This window comes from Colobus angolensis, unplaced genomic scaffold (genome assembly GCF_000951035.1).
Source record: "Colobus angolensis palliatus isolate OR3802 unplaced genomic scaffold, Cang.pa_1.0 Scaffold412, whole genome shotgun sequence".
Classification (NCBI taxonomy): domain Eukaryota; kingdom Metazoa; phylum Chordata; class Mammalia; order Primates; family Cercopithecidae; genus Colobus; species Colobus angolensis.
In genome coordinates, this window is record NW_012117511.1 from 1,853,912 (window position 1) to 1,878,902 (window position 24,991).

Below are 24,991 nucleotides of genomic sequence, written 5' to 3' on the forward strand. Positions count from 1 at the left end.
AGACTTGGGATATTACATCAGAGTTACGTGCCATAGCCTATTCCTAAATGTGGCAGTTTATAGTATATAGCAAATGACGATGCATTCTTACATAACCTTTCCCCTCTGGTACTATGACCTAACTTTGGCATCATCATGTTTCAGGTGTAAATACCCATTGAATAAAAACAATTAAAAAGAAAAACCGCACTCCTAAGTGAGAGGCAAAAGTACAAGACTGATCTGTAAGGCATCAATCTGTCACAGTAGACAGTGAAAATCCTACTTATTGGCATCCAGGAGGAGAGGAGGAAAGGAGTTATTTCTAGTATGAGTTTGAGTGAAAACCCACCTAACACCAGCTAAGCTTTCTCGTGTTACAACATGGAAAGATATCTACTTGAACATCCTCTCTGAAATAATATTAAAGAGAGCAGAGGAATAAAGAGACTTACAGATCTCCAAAAGCAACCTAACTACTGCATTTCCATTATTCTTAACCTCTCTAGTCTAAATCAGTCTTGAATGATTAAAGGTTAATGCATATTTATTTGGTGGTAAAGTCCAAATTCCTCAGCCTGGTAATCAAGGCCCTCCTTAATATGTCACCCATCTATTTCTGTAACATACTCAATTCAACAAATATTTATTTATTTATTTATTTATTTATTGTATTTTTTAGTAGAGATGGGGTTTCACCGTGTTAGCCAGGATGGTCTCGATCTCCTGACCTCGTGATCCACTCGTCTTGGCCTCCCAAAGTGTTGGGATTACAGGCTTGAGCCACCGCACCCGGCCTACAAATATTTATTAATTGCAAGTATGTGCAAGGCTTTGTGTTGGGCTTGGTGGAGAAGACAAAGATGAAAAAGATGATTCTTCCCTTCTGTAGTTTTCCTATGAACGTCTATCTGCTTAATGTCTGTGTCTGCTTAGATTATTCCCTCAGCTGAAAGATTTTCCTCTTCTTTTTGCTTATCCAAACCTAGGCTTATCTCTAGCCACACTTCTATCAGGTTTTCCAGAACCATTGCTGTCCACAAAGCACTGCAGCTTCCTCCTCTAAATAGCAGCTCTTTTCTGTTTCTTTAATGATGTACTTGAACATTTAATACCTTAAACTACTTTTTTTTATGTGTAATAAGCTTGTAATCCCAACTACATTACAAGCTCTTGAAGAATATAATGTGGTCTATATTTTTTAAAAAACCTTTCCCTCCATGCCCATAACAGTATGGTGTATATAAGAGATAATCAGTAAATTATAACTTGGTTGAACATATGGGTAAAACTGAAGATTGGGAGGCCATAAGTAGGGACAGATCCTGGTTAGAAAGACCTGGTTCCTAGCACCAGAGATTCAGTCTATAGAGACCCACCTCTAAAGAGGCAGAAAATAGACAGCAGATAAGTGAGTACAGGCAGTGATAGACAAGCAGAACAAAACAAGAAGAGCAATCTAGAAAGAGACATTCAAAAACAGTCATGCATTGCTTAACAATGAGGATACCTTAAATGAATCCTTGGGCAATTTAGTCATTGTGCAAACATCATAGAAGGTACTTACCAAACCTAGATGGTATAGTCTACTGTACACCTAGGCTATATGGTATAGTCCATCGCTGCTAGACTACAAACACATACAGCATGTTACTGTACTGAATATTGTAGGCAATGGCAACACAATGGTAAGTATTTGTGTAATTTGTTTAAACATATTTAAACACAGACAGGGTACAGAAAAAATATGGTACTGTACTCTTATAGGACCACCATCATATATGTGGGCCATCATTGACTTAAATGTCATTAAGTGGTGCATGACTGTATAAGAACACCTTGGTTATGAAAAGATAGGAAGTCAGTAACAGAAACTGGAGGAGGACTGGGTGGGTACTGACTCTTTGGAAAAAGTTTGAAACACAGTTATCAGAACTTAAAGAGCAGGAAAGGGCCAGTTGGTCAAAGTTTGGTCTCAATTCAAATCCTGACCTTAAACAGAGAGAATTTAAAGCACATTCATAACTAGCCTGATGCTCATTAAATCCCATTACCTTAAGGTTAGGCTGAATTCCACTCTGCAGGTAAAAAGTCAAGTGGCTCTTACTGCCAGGAGAGAAGAATCTGGGCAAGGTCCACAATCTCAAAAGCTACAGTCAGTCCAAATATATCAGACAGAACTCTATCAGTCAGGGTTTAATCTAAAGTGCTGGTTTATGTGAAGCAGACATACATACCGCTGAGGAAGCGAGGACTGATTTTGTAGTCCTATTAGGAACATATGCTAGCTATTCTTGTCTTGGGTCTAATTTTCATGGTAGATAGTATTAATCTTTCATTGCTCAGTTGCTGTAGCAAGTTGGAGAAGTACAGTCATTACTCAGTATCTGAGAGAGATTAGTTCCAGGACCCCCTACAGATACCAAAATCCTCAGATGCCCAAGTCCTTTATATAAAATGGTGTAGTCCTTGCACATATACCTCCCACATACCTGAAATAATCTCTAGATTACTTATGTTACCTTATACAATGTAAATACTATGTAAATAGTTGTTACATGGCATTGTTTAGGAAATAATCACATGGAAAAAAGTCTGTACATGTTCAGTACAGACACAACCAGCCATTTTTTTGTGTGAATTTTTTTTATCTACCGTTGATTGAATCTACAGATGCAGAACTTGCAGATACAGATGGCAGACTATATTTCTATGTGATTCAGTAATGACATAGACTGGCATTTCTTCCCCAGGGTAAAGAATATTCAGTCAGAAAAGTAGATCTTTTTGAGATAATTATTCATACTGCCATTGACACTTGTTTAGGAAAGGCAGCCCAATGAGAAACCAGCTATCCGGTAGGGCTAGATTCCTCACTAAAGAGAGGCTGGGTCTTTGATTGGGCTTTCTATCCTAAGCAACAATAAGCAGCGGGTTGAGTTCCTTTTATGGAGTATTAGGAGATGGAGTTATACAAGAATCTTGACATTTCACTATCTTGCCCCATCAGGACTATACATCACTTGGAGGGTTCAATGGAAATTGTTTTCTACCAACATTAAAAGTTATTTGGGAGCTTTTAAGACACAGCAAATATATTTCTTTAAGAGAAGTTTATTTGCTTGTTTAAGAGAGCTGCACTTTATATATAGTGCTGATATAAACTGGTGCACAGGATCCTCTAAAACTGTTTATATCCACAGTAAAATACATTTTTGTGATACTCATACAACAGAGTTAGTCCAGAGCCCAGAGCTTTGTGGACTCTGCTTATATCCTAGCCTCTGTAGCTGTTACTCCTTTTCACCAGGTCTTAAGCCTTCCTCACCACCCACCCTGGCCTCAGTCAACAGTCTGCCGGTTCCATAGAGACGCAATTGCCTATTTATTCATTTATCTGAAATGCCTGGACACTTTTTGGGTAGCTATGGAAAGCCAGACCCATATGCCCACAGCATAGTTCTAGTTAATGTTCCCTCTGATTTACCGGAGTCTTATCTTTTTACATGTATAATTTCTCATCTCTTATTCCTGGTATCTAGCAGTTGGGTACCTTCTTGGGCAAAGGTATATCATCTCTGATATAATTATATAATAATTGTATTTATTTTTATTACTGCATCATCCCTAATTGATACTTATTATATTCTAGTTGCCTTGAAGGTGAATGGTTTCAATTACATAGCAGTAAAATAATAAAGTTTTTAAAACTGTCAACTAGAATCCATCTAGACCAACTTCTTCATTGACAGATGAGAAAATTTAGTGGAAGAAAATGACTTGCCAAGGATGGAACAACCAGAATTTAAGTCTTCTAGCCCTTAAGCAAATATCTGAAGGCGTGTCAAATGAAGAAATGATAAGTTTTATTGCTAGGGTCTAGAAATCAGACTGGAACCAATGGGTAGAAGTTACAAGAAAGTGAGGCAAATTTTAGTTATAAATTGTTAACAAACAGCTAATTGAATGAGGATGAGCCTCTCAAGAAGTGGTCAGTATTCTGTCTTCAGACTCTCAGAGACATTTGAACAGACGTAAAACGACTACTTGTCAGGGATATAAGAAGTGATTTCTTGGCCTGAATTACAGATTTGATGACCTCTCTCCTTTATTTCAAATTTGAGAATCCAAGAGTTGCAATGTGAGGCACTGTATTCTGGTAGGCTTGAACTAATGATCTTTATGCAGTTATAGCATTTAAACCTCACCCCACATTAGGCTACAGTTTGCCTCTGCTGCCTTGAATGAGTCATGTATCATAGAATCAATCTTTTCTACCAGGAATAAGGATCTAGGGAGGGTAGGGGAATGAGGCAAACTTCAACACTTTCCAAGTATGTGGATCAAAGAATGAGCAGGATTTTTAAGAGAGGGCATTCATATTAAGCAGTGTGTTTTAAAGAAAAGAAGAATTATTGCAATCTCTGCTATTTGTCTTAAACAAAGAGCTTAAGCTGACAATAATAAAACTATCCTGAGATATAAAACTTAGAAGCAAATGGAGGTACACACACACACACACACTCACACACAAATAAAGCTTCAGAAGGGTAATGTCATCTTGGCTGTGTTCCAGTTGACAAATTCAGTATAAATCTATATAATGCTTCTGAAGAAATGTGAGTGCAATAGTCCCAAAAGAGGGTATTCTTGGTACACATATCTATTTCCATTTGAATCAATGCAAAGTTTTAATACATGGAGGACAGCACATCATTCCAGTTCTGATGCAAGGTCCAACAGTCTGGCCAAAGATAATCCCTTTCAGAGTTCATCCATAAATGCTAGGCTTATCTTTCACTATGCCCCAAATCAAAATGAGGTACAACCTCTCAATAAGGCTGGGACAGAGTAATTGATGTGAAAATTGTTTTAAAGGTGTTAGAAGAATGTTTTCTTAAACAAACCATACAGCAAAACAGAAACAAAAGAAAAGTATCCCTTTAGAAACCCAAGGTATAAGAGAAAAAAGAAACAGGAGGGAAAAGAATATATTTAAAAAGTTGAGTCTCAAATATTGTTGCTGGAGAAAAGGAGAGCCGAGAGAAAGAGGAGGGAGCCCATCTGTGAAGGTAATTGGGAAATACTACTGGAGAGATCTTCTCATTAACAAAAAGAAAAGCTCAAGGAACATGAAAACTCAATTCAGCAAGTGGCACAAATACAACCTCTAAGCCATTACTCTCCTCTTTTACTTCTCTAAAAAAATCCCTAAATGGAACCTATGATAGATAGATCATCTTTCTGATAAGAAATTCACTCAGTGTTTTATGAAGATTCTAATAATAATCGCAGACTTGGAAAGGACCTTAGATTAAGTCAAATCCAACATACCTCTTTTAAAAGATAAAGAAACATAAGCCCAGAGGTTCTTGTTTTTAGTTGTTTGGCAAAGGAACTGCAACTCAGATCTCCCATTAAACAGGATAGAACTCTTTCTAGTCTATAGGCAACCTTGAAATTAGGAGAGCTGGAACAAGAATTGCACTCTTGCCTAAGCAGAATAAGAAAAGGGGCAATGCCATACGAAAAGTCCATAAAAAGTTCAACAGCTGTTCACTATTCTTAATTATATGGTGACAGACTCAACTAATCAAGCCCTCTCTTCCTTACATGTCCTACATACGAGCTAACAAATTATGTATACTCAATACATGTTAAGACTTCAACTGCTTCAAAGTATAACACAACCTTAAACATGTTTCCTAAGTCCCCGGCACCAGTGAATTTGTAGTTTTATAAATATCATGGTGAACAAGAAATGCTGTCTTGTCACATTCAAGCCAAATAACAGCTGGACTTTAAAAATAAAATTTTGAAGGCATTTGCCTTTTATATTTTTAATTTCTGTTTTCCTTGCCTATGGTTTTGTCATATGATTTTGATGAGTGGTTAATACACATCCACAGCTGCCTCTTTTGGTGACCTTTTCCTCACTGCCTCCAGGCTCAAGGCTATGAAGCATGTCTACAAGTTGCTTACTAAGTGATATTGTCATTTTCATGGCTGACAGACATTTTTCTGGGAAGCCTGGTGGAAGCAGGGCCTCATCTTCTGGGTTGGTTTACTTTCATCACTTCAGAAGCCCCACAAGAGGATGGGGTAGATGTGGAGGGAGGGCATAGCCCCTTAAAATTGCTGTTCCAAAGCCAGAGGAAACCTGTCTGGACTGAGGGAGAAGACATCTGGGCCAGAGGCACAGAAGTTACCTATCAACTCAGCCCCGCTAAGGAGCTCTCACTCTGAATCCTCTATAGAGCACAAAGAAGTCCTGATCTTCTTAGTGCTTTTCTCCATGATAATTATGTGTGTACATATTTCCCTTTTAATCTTCTGTCTTTCCTCACTAGACCATATGTTTAAAGAGGTCAAGGACATCTCTGCTTTGCTTCCCATCGTTTGTTCTAAGTCTAGTTTAGGGACTGGCACATGGTAGGCACTCAAGAAATGTTGGCTGGTTGTTTTTTTAGACCAAAGACTAAGTAAAGGAGCAAATAATTTTTTTAGTTATTCTGATACTTTAGTTTCTTCTTAATCTTACTGTTAAGGGAAATATGAAGGAACAAAGTAGAGAAAGTATCATGTGTACCTGTTATCTACTCTGACTTTAATATGAAGTGTAACTCCAGCAGACTTTGCAATCAGCTCAGCCTTGAACAGATGCCAGGATACATCCTTAAGTCAGCAGAAGGCTGCTATCCATGCTAGCAGTCCTCACAGAAGCACCGCACTTCCGTCGGTATTAGAACAGGTAATTTGACTCCATTCATGAACCCCCAAAAGCACATGAGGTCTCAATGGCAACTTCTGGGCAAGCTTCTGCTCCTGGGCCACTATAGCCCTTCTACTATGACACTCATCAGGCACCGCTGCTGTGTGTGACAGAGTAACATGAGAGCTGGCATATGGCATGACTTGCTATATTTAGGGCAGAGGAAATGGGCTGTACTGAGGAAGGTCACAAGGAGTTTGTTCAGAAAAACGAAGGGACCATGTGTTTCTACATATACAGTAGGGGGCAGTATGGCAGGCTGCTTGGGAGAATCTCAGCTCTAACCTTAATATGTGGTTCATAGCGAGTAATTTAATTATTCTCAGCCTCAGTTTTCTCACCTGTAAAATGGAAAAAGTAATGCCTTCTTCACAATGTGTATAAGGATTAAATGAGAAAATGTGGGTAAAAAGCTTAACATATTCTCTAGTATATAAACGCTTGATAAAAATGTTTTCTAAAAACAAAACAACCAGGGAAATTGGTTTGACTCTAGACAATCTAGGTGAATAGAATATCCAAAAATATTTATATACAGTATGTTTCTCTAGAGTTAAATTTTTAACTTTTTCCTTTTATATAGTTAATAACTCAGATCATGATTTTTAACTTACCAAGCACATGATATCACTAACTAGATAATGACATTACAGAGAGATAACTGACTATATTTACACCAAATATGCAGTTAAGGAAGCAAATGAAAAAAGGTGAATGACAAATTAAGAAAAGTCTTTGACAGCACAGGTAAGGTGATAGAGCTCTGTAACTACCAGTCTGTTGTCAAATAAACAGACTGAATACTCCAAAGTAACGAAAAATATTTATTTCATTACATATGGTCAACAATTTAGGTACTCTACAGTACCGTCTCCCAATAAAATTGAGATGGGCCAGACCTGAAGTGCTTCCACACAGGCTTTTAGGTCAGCCACAATTTCTGTGTTGCAGTCAGATGGTTAACTGTGCAAGTAACATCATTTGGACTTCCTGGCTCCCTAGGTAGAGGAATCTCAACTCTTATCAGTGAAAAACCTGCACCTTTAAGTGCCTATGAAAATAACAGGCTGTTGATAGACATTCTTCAAGGAAGACAGCAAGCATATTTTGAGTCCTCTTTATGCCTCCCTTCCTACCTATCTTCCCTCTTCCTTGTTCCTTTCCTTCCTCTTCTCTTCCCCTCCCTCCCTCCCTCTTTATTCCCATATACACATACACATCCTAATCAGAATTTATTTTAACACCTTGTCCCCCAAACTATCATCAAACATTAATCTTTCCTACTAGTATGAAAAATTATCATTCTGAAAACTTTCTGAAGGGCTTCCTAATGTCTAATACTACTCATCTCTGAGTCCTCATTCCAGGGATTTCTGGGCTGCCTGGGATGGCCCCAGGCTCTCACTAGAAGCCACGCCCAGTTTAGATGCTGCTATGAAGTGTCTTCATGTGTTTTCAAGGGATTAGGGTCCTGGAAGAAACCCTGTCAGTTAAAGGGATACTAGTGAGATTCTTCCCCTTAAGCTAAAGAAGGGACCTGAGATGGGTGAAGTATCATGTTACTCTGAAGAGAACAAATTAATCTTCCTTGACTGGTGGGACAGATTCTGCCAAAGGAACAGCTAACGGGAAAACCAGTCTCTACTCTGTGATGACACAGTAAATAACCAGGCAACATTACTACTGAAGTGCTGACCTAACCCATAAATTGTACCCAGACTCTGGGGAGCAATTTCTGCTGATGTGCTGCTGTGCATTTAAAACAAACAAACAAAAAGGGAAGACAAGTGAACAGGCATTGATATTGGTGTGGGTAAATATTCTGAGAGGAAGGCTGGTCTTTCTACCCAGACTTCTGAAAGACGTTAGTAATGGTTACTGCATAGGCACAGACTGGGCCTTCCCCAAGCAATTATTAAGTTATACTAAAACTGCTGCAAACTATCATTTAATCCCCAAAATGGTTTGATTGTACCTGGGAATCACTTGATTTGGATACGCTAAATACTCTGATTTGATCATTCCACAATGTATACATGTATCAAAATCACTTTATATCCCATAAATGTATACAATTATTACTTGTCAATGAAAGACAAAATAATGCTTAAAAGTCCTCCTTTGTATGTTTTCCCTTTTTAAATGTCAATGCAGTGAGATGGATGAAACACAGAATTCTGCTGTTCATTGAAATGTAGAGGATCCTTTCACTTTAAAACTTTGATGGTAACTTGAAGTACTTGGATTGCTAAGTATTCAGTAATGTAAGATCTAGCTGCTTCTTAAAGTCTTCTACTATAATGCACAACATAACAAACATACGTAGTTAAAGAGTAACATTTCCTTTGCTTTGCCTAAGAAATCTAGCTGATGACTTCTATGAAAAACTATAAAGATCCTATATCTAGCTCAGACACACCTTTGGAAACACATGGAGCAGCAGAAAAGAGCTAGAGAAAAGTCACTCACCCTCTGCATCTTCTGGCCGAGTAAGGTCGATGACACCTGGGCCCAGTTTTCCATCTTCATTTGACTTTCCCGTTAACTGGGGTCCCAGATTCTCAAAGCGCGTTCTTTCCTAGAGGAACAAATAATCAGAGGTTCATTCTAGTTTCCAAAACAGCCACCATTTCCTTCCAGTTTCTATCTTACTTAATGGGCAAAAGGTGGATTCAAAAATATCATTTCTGACCAACATGGACTCTGAAAATCTTTCAGGAAGATTCCGTTGAAAGCTGTTTGTGACACGGACAGCCCTTACAGCATCTAGACCACAGTACCTGTAGGGAAAGGAAACCTGTGACAGGGAACCTGTCAGAGCTTCGGTGCATATCTTCGCTCTGTTGGATTTGCTCCAGTAATCTAAAAAGAACGCAATAGAGAGGGTTGAGCCAACAATGCAAAAACCTGAAAGAGCGGTTCCTATTAAAATAAACGGCTAAATTTAATGGGAGAGGAATTTTCTCATTTAGAGATCATAGTTTACATTGGCATTCCTGGGGAAATACAAATTAGAATTTTATGCACAAGGATTTCAAAAACAAATATTTCAAAGCAGGCCAACCAGATGACGATTGATACTACTATTTTGTCTCAGAATTTCAACAGTGATTTGCTGAGAACTGAAAAGGAGGACATCACTCCTAGCCAGCCATGGAGCCAGCAAAGTTAAATACCCCTGCTGCTTTAGGAGGGAAGCCCAGAGCTGTTTTACTTGTTCACCAGTTCTTCTAGGAGTAGGAGTCTGAAGCATCACAGTGAACACTCCCTCTGCAGCTCTCCGGATCAGTAGCAGAGGAGCTCATTGACCATCATTAATATGGTGTTCTTGTCTGCAGAAACACAGCGCATGTCCCCCTCTCATCTCCTTACTACTCTCCTGACTCAAACTTGGCTTTGTGTTGTGCTTATGAATGAATGAAACCTTGTTGTTCATTACTATGAAACAATATTAAATGTCATGTCAGCTTGAATTTACAGACATGAAATAGCAGCTTCCAGCTCCGGGAATGGTTTCTGCATGTTATACTTAATGCATTATGCAGCAGTAGAGTGCTGATTGCTGTTCAGTCTATTGTTCAATGACCTAGTTCTGTACTGAGCATGTTCGGCATTAGATGGAAACACTCTCAGTGTTCTCTTCTGTAAGATGTTTAGAAACTTAGAAATATTCTTAAAGAGCAAACATACAATTACTTGATAGAGGCTGTGCCTCATTTGTACAGCCTGACTACATTTGTGCTTTCTAATATGATTATTTTTGAATATCATTATATTTCTATAATTAATTCCCATCAGTCAAATTGTGCAGGAAGTCTTCCAGTTCCCCTTCATCATGGAATATGTTGAAATCTGTGTTGGAAGAAAACACAGCATAAACCTTGCTTTAATCTACACCATTTCTATGAAAGATTTGCAACAAAAATTACAATCACGAATTTCCCTAACTGGGTAATATACTCACTAGTTTAAATAGCAGTATGTGGGGAAACCTCTGAAATATGACACTTATAAAAAACAGAATGAAAATAAAAACCAAATTAAGTGCAGTTCCCTAATATCTTCTTATGTGAAAACACTGGTGGTGCACAAGAACAAATTAACCCAGATGCAGGACACAACAAAAAGCAACTATAAGCCTTATGGGAGCTTCACACACAGTCAGGGAAAGGACAGCTGCTTTTAATCAGCCAATTTCTATTTTTGAGTAGCACTTTGGTTGTCATGATGTAAAGAAAAAGAATTAAAGTGGAGATGAGTAGTACCAGGGAAAGCAAAATATTCAACCTTTGTTTTATCACATTGTTTCGCATTTCAAATATTTGCATGTGAATGCTTTCCCTATGTTAAATGCAAAAGGAGTTTTGATGTGACACCTGCAATCTTCTTGGAAGAACAACCTTTAACTGTATTTTCATAGAGGGAAAAACAACTTTCTCTGAAAATCAACAGACCGTGCTATCTATCAATATGCATATTTCAAGTATCTTTCTAGTCACTCATTCTCTTTGATTTTACTGGAAAATATTCTCAGTAAAAAAGTAAAATAAAATAAAGTTCCTGAAAGAATATCAATATTTTGACAAGGAAGGAGAAGAGGGAAAATTACATGCCATGGTTTGTAAAATCCTAAGACAACAAAGCTTACATGATGATAATATCTTTTCTTTTATAAAAAATGAAGTGCACTCACAATTCAGTAGTATCAGCTTGTTTTTAATCATAACAAAAAACATTCAGAACATTCAACAACACATTCACAGTGTCTTTGAAGTCATACATTTTTCTGACTTCATTGAAAAAAAAATTTGCAGAGATACTTTCCCTTTAAAATATAAATATTTTGACAGAGTAGAAGTCAAGGAAGAATATCCCATGAAACACTCCTTAAATAGGAAGAAAATAAATCAGTGATAGAAATTGTTTTGGGCAGTGGGTTGCATTTTAGATTTGGTAATATTAAGCACTTGTGTTTGAGATTAAAGAAGGACCCTGCAAAGCCATGCCCTTTCATATAAATTTCCACCTAGTCTCCCAGAAGATTTCCTTCTTTTCTTCAAAGAATAGCTCAGAATATTTATTTGCCAGCCACATAACCATAAGATAAGAGGGCCTGATGTCTACAAGTTACATCTGGGCAGCTGAGCTAAGCAAAGATTTTACCAGTGAGGTTGAACATGAGCCTAGCAAATACAGGATGTGGATGTGGGCACAGAGAGAAGTATAAAGATACTTTGGTTCCAATAAGCTTAAACTTCTGCCATTAAGTACCCATGAGCATGCCCCTATATGGAACAAATATAGACTGTGGGTGGCAAGTTCTTAAGTCCAAATTTCCACACACTTGAACTAGCTCTCACCATGTACATAGTTCCCAAGTAAGTTATGTTGGAGATATAAGCAAAATACCTCAATGCTAATTTAATCCCACCCCTTCCAGGAAAATTGCCCCATCTTCATGTTGACAGTGGATTTTACATGCAGCAATGTGATCAGACACTTACTTATGCATTGTCAGTCACAAACACGCAGGCAACATAAAAGTTATTGAAAAAAAATTAAAGTCAGCTCTGCTGTGTTGTAGGACTGTTGGCTCTCTAAGTGCTTTGAAATTATGATGTATGAGGTAGATGTTGCATATTAAATAAAGATATTTAAATGATAAAGCCTCCTTTAGTGGGAGCTGATGAATGTTAAATGTTACAAGCCACAAGCCGGTAGCATCCATCATCTTCACATATTATCAGAGTCAATGACGGGGCAGCCTCACTGATGACAGATAGACTGCTGCATTATTATCCCTTATTTCCAGAGTCACTGAACAAACCATTCAACTCTTCGGGCATTATTTTTAACTTTGCATTAAATTAGCAACTTTTCCCTTCCTACCATGGCAAGATTGATCAATTTTGTCTTTGTATGGGTGGAGAGAGAGAATGAATTTGGGGTAACTAAAAGAACAGAGGTTTGTTTTCATCTAGGAAAAAAATCAACTTCCTCTTACTGGCATCAAATGTAAAATTGTGATCTGGGGAAAGAACAGCAATGAAACAGCAAGCACACAATAATGGCTTTTCTTTGCACTTAGATAAAAGCTGAATTTTTGATGTGCACAGTCTATTTTAATAAAAGTTTATATACTATGTTTTATACACTTATTGGCTATTCCATAATAATGTGTGTGCTAACAGTAAAATTGCTCTTAAATTTATGTGTGTTATTTATACGTTCCCACGTAACAATGCTTTTTGTTGTAAAAAATATTCTGTTTATTAATGTAACTTTACAACCACTGCATCCAAGATCCGTGGTAAATTAATGACATTTTTATTATTTTATAGTGTCATTAAATTTTTACTGATCACTCCATCAAACAGAGGCAGTAAAGGCCATAATGTAAACTGGGACACTTAGATCAGGCAGCAGGAAGACATTCCATATAGTCTGAAGAAAACTGCTAGCAATAAATGATATTTATACCATCTTTAAGCATGTGAGAATACTTGGATAAGTTTGGCAAAACTGTTTCAGTAGTAGAGTGGATTGTGTACTTAAATAACAGTTTGCTTGCCAGAGAGACAAGTCTTTTTCAAACCATATGTGAAGTGACTGATTGCAGCCATCTCCTGAAAAACAACATGTGAAATGTAATGATGTGCTGTGTCCCTCCCTTCTGCATTACCAAGACTGACCAGCATGTACCAGGCCTCAAATTATTTCAACATGGTCCTCTTTGCCACAAACTGAAGTGGAAAATGGCACACACTGAGAGAGGTTTTTTGTTTGCTGTTTTACAAACAAATATATTTCATTTAAATACACATGTCTGGTCAATGATGTGGTATATTTCATTCCAATGGTCTGAATGAGAGGTACTTTACCAATCTTTATTCAAAGGCTCATTTCTAAGGGGTGTCTGAATATGGGGGATCATTCACGGCAGCCATGGAACATACAACTAATGGGCCATTACCTATAACATAGTTAAAACAGGTAAAAAATGATTATCTCATGTTATTTTTATGTGTAAAATGCATTATAATTATGATACTCTCTACATTGATTCTCTTAAATAAACCTAAATGTGTGTTATGAACTAATTGCCAAATACTCTATTTATGTATATATAGAACAGTAAATAAATTCTATGCTCATATAATTACGGATTTAGAAACACCTAATTTCTACATGGGCATTCTGGTATGATTCTTTCTTAGGTAAATAAGGATTTTGTTGTTGCATCTTAAAATACATATTTAAATATTAAAGACTTAAAAGTCTTTCAAATGTGTAATGATAAGGAATTTTGCAGGGAAGGTTAATACTACAGCCCCACTAATCATGTTTTGTGTGTATTCCTAAAGCAGAATTTTCTAAGAAAAATAACAAATATATGTATTATGAATATAAGTTCTCTAAGGCCATGACAATATTCTGAGATAATATCTTATCCTCAGAGTTTCAGCTATGTCTAGGTTATTGAGTGTAAGCTAAATAAGTCTTGTCATTTTCATCCTAGCTCTTAGCTTCAATTTTTATGAATGTTTGATTTCCATTTTGTATTTTGATGTATTTCCAAAACTCTTTCCTAAACTGAAAGTAAAGATTCCCCTGCAAAAGCAGCTTTCTCTTTACCCAGCTTCCCCTCTTTTCCTGTATTCACATCAGTGCAGAGGAGTCAGTGTGATTTGTCTCACTGCTTTTCTTGCCCTTCTCTGTCCAGGCGATCATCCAGGACTGCTGATTTTTCTTCCACATAGCCTATTGTCCTTGTCCCTCTCTCAATGTCATCCTGCCATCACTAACTACCCCAGCATGTGTCTTCATGCCCACACACCTAGCTCACTGCTGCAGCCTCCTTTCTGATCTGCCTGATCCTTGGCACTGTCCTCCCCAGTCCTTCAACTCACACTCTTCACAGAGTTCTACTTCATGTCTCTGATTCAAAACCTTCCATGGCTTCCCATGTCTATTGCATTTCCTCCAAGCTCCTCTACATGGTTTTCAAGGTCTTTCATACACTGCTCCCCACACACCTTTTAAAACTCAACTTCCTACAGTTCTCCTGTCACATATCCTCTGGTTGGGGTGGGCAGTGACTTGCCTTCCAATAATAATACCACGATCATCCTTCCTTCTTGCTTCTTCTTTGCCAAATCCTATTCATATGGAAAAACCCAAGTTTTCCATGAACTCTGTAAACTCTCTGATCTACCTACTCTCTGATATATGAAAAGTCTTAGTTTTGCCTACATAATTAGCCCCTAGTTACGTACTATGTTAAAGAATTGGAGTTTTGGTTCATGCATACCACCAAGTCTCCCTCAATAACATCAAAATATTTTTCAAGCCAGAGATTGTATCTTAGACCTTTTCTATATATCTTACAGAGCATTTAGTATTAGTGTCCATAAATACTTGCACGTTTATATAAGGCCACATAACTAATCTAGCCAAATAAATAAAAAACATGCTGCACAAGTATCTAAAACGGCAATAATAATCAAAACAAGGAAATTCAGAAAACACCTTAAATATTTTATAAAAGAGGTAAATAAGCAATCTTAGAAGAGCACAATTGAAAAATGCAATTTGATCATAAAATTTAATGCGAAAAAGAGATTTTGAGTGTAACTTGGAATTTTTGCAGATTAATACAATCCATCTTTGCAAAGTCTTTGCAAAACTCTGGCAAAAGAAGATACTACATATCATAAACACTTGGCTTAAAAAGCAGTACACGTTTCAAAATAAAAGGTTCTGTCTTGTTTTGAAAGCAAGGGAATGCTAAGTATAATGGTAAGAGATATTCTGTCTCTTACTCCGAACAACTTTCTTTAATTCCTTGTTCTATACATATCTTGCTATGCTGTGATTCTCCAGAAACATCACTTCACCACACGTGTGGTTTCCTTTTTGACTTAACAAACACTATCATTTTGTTATACTTCATTTTATATCCTTTATTATGCGTTTAGTAATTTAATGAATGGTCAAAAATGTAGGCTTTACACTGGAAAGCAACCACATGTTCAAAAGGTGATTATATTTTGAGGGAATTATTTTAGAGGCATTGGACTTACTTTCCTAGTGACATTGTGATGTTTCTAGAGTAAGTAATCATGATAATATAGACTTTGGCTGGATGAAATGAGGTTCATTATTGAACCTCGTTTTTAAATAATATTTTTTCAGCTAAAACTATTAATTTGTCTAGCTTCTCATACATTTTTAACACCAAAATTTTGCTAGCACTTAAGAATTAGTTAAGGACTAACTGTTGTTTTCCAATTGTGTTTGCCATCACAGCATAAATAGATCTATTGGTGTAGAAGCAGGAAAGAATGCCACACACTGATCATCTACAATGTGCAAAGCCCTTTCCATTGAGTACTTCCTTTAATCTCATACCAATACTACAAAGAAAATACTATTGTTATCAACCAGAAGAAGGTGAGGTTCAAAACTAATTTTTATATGGATTAAGTCATTTAATCAAAATTTAGATAGGTATTTGTACTGAGGTGAATTTTGAATAATAACTCTACAATTACCATGCGTTCTCTCTGAGCCTGTTCCCATATTTATGAAATGGAATAGACAATGCTCATGCTGCAAGGGCTTAATGATTAAATGAGAGATTATACATGTGAGTGCTTTGCAAAAAGCAACTCATAAAATATCCATTTCTGTTAAAGATATTATTTAGTGTTTGCTAAGTATCTCAAAACTAAACAACAGTGAAGACAGTGTCCTTATCCAAAGGTCAATATCCTTTCTCCTGTATCAACAATAGAACAATACATAACCAAAGATGCTCTGCTTTTCCTTCCTTCCTTCCTTCCTTCCTTCCTTCCTTCCTTCCTTCCTTCCTTCCTTCCTTCCTTCCTTCTTTCCTTCCTTCCTTCTTTCTATCTACAGAGTCTCACTCTATTGCCCAGGCTGGAGTGCAGTGGCATGATTTTGCCTCACTGCAACCTCTGCCTCCCAGGTTCAAGCGATTCTCCTACCTCAGCCTCCCAAGTAGCTGGGGTTACAGGTGCACACCACTACACCTGGCTAATTTTTTTGTATTTTTAGCAGAGTCGGGGTTTCACCAAGTTGGCCAGGCTGGTCTTGAATTCCTGACCTCAGGTTATCTGCCTGCCTCAGCCTCCCAAAGTGCTGGGATTACAGGCATGAGCCACTGCGCCCAGCTAATGCTTTCCATTTTATCTTGGCTGCTAAGTAACTCAGAAGTAAATTTAAATCTCAACTTTAGTAACCATGTAGGAGCTGGATAATTATTCACTACTTTTAAGCACTCAAGTCTTCCTTCACTTGTATGGTAAAAACCAAACTTCTCTGCAAAGTATGTATGTCTTTTTATGATCTGGCTCCTGCTCCCTCATCAGCTTCACGTCTTATTCACTCTAGTTTATACTCTCTGTTACAATAAAATGGAATTTCTTGGAGCTCCCTGAACTAGCTATGATATTCCATGACCCTATATATTTCTGAATACCACTTTTTCTTTCTAATTATGATGTCTTCCCTTCCAGATGACATCATAATTAGTCCTTTCTAAGCCTAATTAAAACATCTGCTCTGGACAAAATCCTTTGTTGACTTACTTCCACCAGCTCTGGGAAGAATCTACCATCCCCTTTCCTCTAACACCCCATCTTTTGTTTCGTCACCACATTTATATAAAAATATATTGCAATTATTGGTTTCTATGTCTGTTTACAGGTCTCCTCAACTTGCTCCTCAAGGTACAGTATCCATGTCTTATTATCCCTATAACATAAGTACCTCCCACAATGTTGAACATACTAGGCTCTCTGGTTGTTAAATCTTGGTAACGTTGGTAAAATTGCTTCTCTTTCTTCTTTCATTTTAATTTTACTTTTAAATAAAGTACAATTATTTTCAGATCCTATTTAGAGCAGTGAAATATAAATAACTAAAGACAGATAAATACAAAGGAAGGTGTGTAAGTCAGTTAAACAACAGAGTGATCTCCTGGTCAGAGTTGGCCCAGAGCTGTGATACAGAAAACCTGCCTTATTATTATTACTAGAAATGGCTCTCCAAGAAGAATTTTCCGTAAAATCTGAACCATCTCCACAAAATATATCCTTACACATCTCTTACATTGCTTAGCAATTCACCATTAGCAACTCATTCTTTGAATTAATTAAAAAGGCCAATCTCTTATGAAAGGGCAATAGAATAAACTGTTACAACAGAATTATATTAATTTCAGTTTAATTCCTCCTGAGAAACAAGAGCATTCCTAGGGAAGATAATCCTGGTAAAGCCAAGCAAACAAAGACATTGGTCAAGGGAGAACCTTAGGCACTGTAATCCCAATGAGATAACGTCACAAGATTTAGAAATATCCAAGCTGAGTAAAGATGGTTGTTAGGGGCTGAATTGTGTTTCCCCATAATTCATAGGTACTCCTAGTACCTCAGAATGTGACTGTATTTGGAGATGGGGCTTTTAAAGCAGTGTTTAAGTTAAAATGAGGTTCTTAGGGTGGGTCCTAATCCAACTCGGCTGGTGTACTTGTATGAAGGGTACATCTGGACACAAAAAAAGGACACCAGAAGTGTGTGCACACAGAGGAAAGAGCATGTGAGGACACATCAAGACAGCCTCTAGCTACAAGCCAAAGAGAGAGGCCTCAGAAGAAATGAATCTGCTAACACCTTGATCTTGGACTTCCAGCCTCCAGTACTGTGAGAAAATGAATTTCTGTGGTTTAAGTCTGCAGTCTCTGGTAGTTTATTATGGCAACCCTAGCCAACTAATGCAATGGCAGCTTCTACCTCTTATGCCATGAAAGGTGCTAGTTGTTTTCCAAAATTATCAAATAACAAAGTAGCATATTTTAGAGATAAGGTCCTATTAGCCTCAGAAACAAGTATCTAGAAACTTCTGTCTTTAGGATCTAATAGCAGTTCTATCTGTTGACAGCCTTGCCCATCCATCTATATATTTATCTATGATTCTTCAAAAGAATAAGTTATCCTTTAAAGGGAAGGAAGCACTTGACAAAAGTTTTCAAAAACAGGAAGATTTATACTTGAGACAAGAAACAGAATCAATAAAGACTGCTATAAGCTGTTGAGATAAACTCTAAGAATGCTGATACATGCTACTGGACCATAAGCATTTCGAGGGAGGGAAAGTGTCTCACGACCTGCTCTATGCCCAGCAAGAACTGTGCGCTGCAAGCAGAGAAGCATGCAGCACATACCTGCTGAAATTAACTAATGTCTGAAGAACTTCTTATGGAGACGTTTTATGGACCTTTCAAAAACATTCTCCAATGATGTATGACAAGTTTCCCTCAGGATTTGAAGAGTACACCAAACTAAGTGAGTTCTGTCTCCACACCCCTGGCAAGGACAGCATCCTAGACATCTCCTGTAACACACATTTAGACTCTTGTCACTGACCATCAGATGATAAATGATACAGTAGCATTAACTCTGAAGATATGAGACCCTTGCAGGCTCGGGAGCCACTGAATTAAATTAGTTTCATCAGGATTATAGTGCTAACTGAACCCCTTTAACCAAATGCTTTCTGTCTCATTCATATGGTTTTAATATGGTTTTAACCAATTGCAAGGTTATTTATAAGTTTGCAATTCCCAAGTAGAGTTATAAAGCATTCAGATTTAAGTAAATCCAGTTGTGTGGCAGCCTAACTCCTACTTATATGTGGTTTCAACTTTTTATTCGTGTACAGAGGCATGATGCGGATTTGTTCCTGAATATTCTCTGATTAACCATTTGTTTCAGTAAAAAGTTCACAAAAAGTCCCACTGTAAAATTACACAAACTCTTATTAAAACTGAACACATGGTGTAAAAAGTGGAGAATTCTATCTCCACCTAAACCACCACCAAGATACTGTTATTCTAAAATGTACCATATGAACAAAGAGTGTCACAATAAAATGAATGACCAGCTAAGCAAATGTGTTTGTCCAAAAAGGTATCTTGGGAATTCTATTAGTTCAAAATCTACGTACTTGATTTGAGGTGCCTGTTTAATTTATAATGTGTACTTTTTAGTATTATTTAGTATCATATTGTGGAAACACAGGTGCAGTTTATTCCAGTTGAAAACATCAAAGCTATACGAACCAAGAATAAATATTTTCTTCAGAAATATGGCTTCCACTTCAATTTTAGCTGGAAAACTGACAAATTTGAAGATTTTTTCCCTCAGAAACATAAACACAAAAAGTGGGAAAATGTAAGGTATTGCTACCATGTATTTGTTCTAATTTATGAGATATATAAGCATATTGTATCTCCTAAGAGCTTTTCCTATAATTTAAAAAAAAATGTATGCTGCAAAAATGAAATATATTTTAAAAAGAAAAATAGGGAGCATGAGAAAGCTTTAGTACCAGAAGGAAATATAAAGGCCTCTTCATTCAAAGAGCAATGGGACCAAAGAGGTCTGGACACTTACCACAGTCCTGAAGCCGGCTGGTGACAGATCCAGAACATGCCTCTCAGCTCCAGACTCTCAGTCTCCTGCTCTTTCCACTGAGCTACTCTTACTCTACAAACTATGCTAGTCCCTGTATGATTCATCTGCAAAATGAGGGAGTTAACTTATCTCCATAGTTTCTTCCAGTTCTGAAATCTGATGATTCTATGATCTTTGACTTTCTTTCTCTCTAAGAGCTACACTGCAGCACACATTGATAAAATCACTTTACCATGTCCTAAAAAAATTCTGAGGAATTATTCACCTCAAGAAAAGCACTAAAAACAATGCATTTTTTTCAAACAAGCCTACCAAAGGATGGTCACACTTAGCCAAAAAGCATCTGTTGGCTACTTCTGAAATTTCGTGGCCACCACAGTCAAAAGCAATAGAAGGGAAGGGACACAAAGGCAAAGGAAGGCAAAGAAAGGATGCAGGGAAAATCAGAGGGAACACATTTTCATCAGAATGTGGCTTAAAGATTCCTCTGTGTCCCTAGTTTGAGACTCATTATGGTGGCACTAGCCCAGAATACATCTCTTTTTGTCTGCAAGTAAAGTAACATAAATGCAAAGACTGCTGCTAAGAAGAGGGACTTTCTTCAGAAGAAAACTGATTAACTCCTTAATGTCAGGATTTTGTATATTCTACTGTTATCCTCCTTCTAGGAAAAAAGAAGCACTAAATAAGGTCAAATGATGGCACAAATGAGTATTAAAATAAAAAATAAAAATAATCCAGGACTATGTCACATTGTGGAAGAAGCTTTTCTTAAGATTAAGTAAAATTAAAATTTAGAAACTGTTTTCATTTCATACAAATTAAAAAAAAAGCATTCTGAAATTGAAATTTTTAAAATAAGTTTAAAAGAAGAAGAAAATATTTAGAAACGCTTTTCAAAACAGTACTCCAATATGGCACCATTACAAAAGACAAAAGATAGTGTCCAACTGTGGGGATATGTGTTAATTGTATGGTTTTCCAAAGATGTGGGAGAACTGATATCAATTACAGTATAATTACCATTACTTCCAACAGAGTTAACATGTAGTTACCACAAAATAACATACAATTAACTGGTGTCACATTGCACACCAGACTAAATAAGATACAAATTAAGAATTCCCAAATGTAGCGATAATACTCTTCTCTCTCTTAAAAAAGGCAATTAAAAAAAAAAAACAACTTTTCTCTGATAATGTCACAGCATTTGCAGGAATTAGTATAATTATTCAAAGAGGGAAAAACTAAGATATATAAGTTAGAAATCATCATTTTTAGTTATAAGATAAAAAACTGCATAGGGAGGGAGAAGCATATATTAACAAAAATGTTAAATTTAATAAGCTAAAGGTATAATAAAATGAAATTTCCTTCACATTTCTTTCAGGTCCTAAAAATCAGGCAGCTATATTTTAAAACCAAATTTAAGAATGTTCTTAGTTTTTACTGATACCTAATATTTTTTACTTTATTTATCAAACACGGAACAAGAGCCTGCTTTAGTCGTACTGTAGAGGGACACAGAAATGAGTTAGGCTCACTTCAAGACAGGAATTTAAACCCAATTTTTAGTTCTTTGCTATGTGAAGCAGTAAGTCATGTCTCAATATAAGCAATTTCCTTATCAGGAGGGGAGCTTAAGGAACAAAGAATGTTACGGTTCAGTTTGAAGAAGTAGAATTCCTTGCTGGAATGTCTCAAGTCAGCAACAATAATACAGGATGCCTCCACGTGCTGCATATGAGAGGGGGGCACGTGTGGGAACACGTACATGCTCGCCGCACATCTAGGTTTAATTAGAAGACAACTGAAAATGGCAGAGTGCAATGCTGTGAAGTTGATGGGAGGACAAAGGGAAAGGAGCTGTATTTTAAACACAGCTACAGTGTATCTGCTATATCTGTTTCAAACATCTGGGCTTCTAATTATTTATTGAACTCATGTGTGAGACTTATTTGGGAACACCGCAAGGAGTTATAGAACAGGAACATGCAAGTACTTTGTAAAATACTTGCAGGACTGAACTCTTGATAAAATCTTGAATAATATGAGTGAAAACTGCTCTGACATTATTTGAGTCAATGTGTGAAAGCCATGAAGAGGTTAGCATGCTAAAAATAAATTTTGTACACAGCCTGCTAATTAATGTGGCAGACAGTATTTTATTGGGAACTTATATTTTGCATATTTTTGAAGATTTACTTTATTTCCTACATCTGACTTTTTTTCTTTTTTTTTTCCTTTGTGGTATCCAAAGACTTACTTGAGATTAAATGAGGCTAGACGCATTTGTAAAAGGCTGCACAACTTGTTTGAAGATTACATAAGCATATGCATAGATCCACAAAGCTTTCAGGGCAAGTCTGTTCCCTATGTAGTCAATATTTTCCTTTTTTCTATGAATATGGAGCTCGGGAATAGATGTATTAATTTTGCACCCAGTTCCATGTTTTATTCCACTGAATTCATGAAGCATTTGTTAGGCTCTAAGGGAAACCAAACTGGCTAGGAGGGATGACAACAGAACAATGATGGGTACATTATTATTCCATGTTATTTCCTCTTGTTCCCACATCACTGTTACATTCCTCTGATTATTGCAGTCTCAAAAAATGTGCTGATCACTGTGTGTGTTAGGCAACACTGCAAGACCGAGAAGCTAATATCCCAGATAGAGTACATTATGCATGTGATGTAAATGAGGTATGTGCTCTCCACATATCAGCCGTTTGTCATCAGAGAACCAGAGAACAGAGCGGATGGGTGCGAGTGCTTTTATTCCCTTCCACTATTTCCACAATAGTGAAAATAAATCAGTAAATAGAATAAAAATCACCTGTCCTTCACAACTGACCTTAACTGGCACAAACTTGAAATATTTACAGTGTAATGCATATTTTGGGTAGAGCTTTTTGTTTGTTGTCATTATATTAGGAAAAAACAAGGCTTGTCATCTTCACAATCAGAAATTAGAAACTGAAATGCAGCACATTGTAGATCATACCAGCAAAAGTAGAGACTGCACCAACTTTATTTCTCAAAAACTAAATCTTAAGGTATTTTAAAATGTGGACTCTGAATTCCTGGTCTAAAAGCAAGTGCTTCAATGTAAACACTCCTTCCTGCTGAATTAGAAATGATGCTTAGATCACAGGTTAAAATCTCTAAGTGAAATAAAAACACTCCAAGGGCTCTAGGACGTGGGCTCAGTAAACAAGTACATGTTTATTCCTACAGCTTGAATAACAGCACTCCTGCCCAGATAAGGAGAAACTTGGAAAATTAGCCTGAGCAAGATGTGAGACAGAGAGACAGTTCCTTCAGTCCTGAAGATTGTCTAATGAGGGCCGGGCGCGGTGGCTCATGCCTGTTATCCCAGCACTTTGGGAGGCTGAGGCGGGTGAATCACGAGGTCAGGAGTTCGAGACCAGCCTGGCCAAGATGGTGAAACCCCATCTCTACTAAACATACAAAAATTAGCCAGACGCGGTGGTGGGCTCCTGTAATCTCAGGTACTCGGGAGGCTGAGGCAGGAGAATCACTTGAACATGGAAGGCGGAGGTTACAGTGAGCAGAGATCTTGCCACTGCACTCTAGCCTGGGTGATAGAGCAAGACTCTGTCTCAAAACAAAACAAAACAAAACAAAAAAAACCAGATTGTCTAACGAGAATAAACTAAAATGGATTTGAATGGTCTCAAGGAAAAAGTTATTTGTTCATAGAACAAATAACTTCCCAAGTGAATGTTATAATTAACAGTTTTTAAATCTCTAAAATTTTTAATGGCATTTTCAGACCAACTAACGACTTAGGAGAAGGTCATGAGTATAACAATTATAAAAGCTACAAAAGTTTTTATAATATAGCTCTTATTTAACTCTGCTGCATATATTTGACAAAAAGAAGTGTATAACCTAAGAAAGGAGTAAATCTGCTTTTCACTGATTAAATAAAACTCATATTTGAATTTGCATTATGATCAAAATTTTAGTTTTGCATGACTGAGGTGATGACCAAAGGATTAGCAAAAAAAATTGCTTGTAGAGAGCCAAACATCTCGACTGCTTCAGGATCTGAATATTAAAATATCATTTATATAAGGCTTCAGGTTTTACATTGTGTTCTCTAACTGGCAATGTGACATAAAGGGCTGGATTATTAGACTGCTTAAACCAAATAATGTCTTAGTGTAAATATGATCTACTTAGGAACTCTTAGGTTTGAAATATGAGTCTTCCCTTGAAGATTAATATGTTTGCAGCACTCGTACTTTCAATTATTTTAAAATTCATTGACAATTACAGTTTTTCAGTTAAAAATAATACAAAATTCTAAAAGTTCATTGTCTATTGTTCTAAACAGTTACATAGTTTGCCTTCTGCGTAAGTTGATTTGACTGCAAACTTTACTCCTCTTTAGTATGGTTTCTAAATATTGAAGGTAAATCAATATTTAATACTGCCTCAAATATCAACTATAGACAATTTCTATCTCATTATGTTACCTTTTAAAATTGTACAAACTTGAGGAAATGATTCTGGAAAACCAGTTTGTACAAAACCACATGAAATTCACTAACTCACAGTGTTCTGATCTCATCGTATTGTGCTGATCAGTAAATCCATCTACATTTAGCTAATCCTCAGTCCTCAGCTAATTCTTTCAGCCAGAGATACTTGGTACAACCGACCTGATTTGTTTGAAATAGACTTCACTTCCTTTCTACATCCTCTCCTT

General features: G+C 36.9%; 1 protein-coding gene across 5 annotated transcripts in view; it reads right to left on the reverse strand.

Annotated features, from left to right (window-relative positions):
* SOX6 (SRY (sex determining region Y)-box 6) overlaps positions 1 to 24,991 on the reverse strand; it is a 535,498-nt gene that overhangs the window by 38,298 nt on the left and 472,209 nt on the right. For all 5 annotated transcript variants that reach the window (XM_011956274.1, XM_011956276.1, XM_011956271.1 and 2 more), the window contains one exon: positions 9,221 to 9,329. In XM_011956274.1, the coding sequence (XP_011811664.1) occupies positions 9,221 to 9,329 (109 nt within the window). The remainder of the gene's footprint in view (positions 1 to 9,220; positions 9,330 to 24,991) is intronic.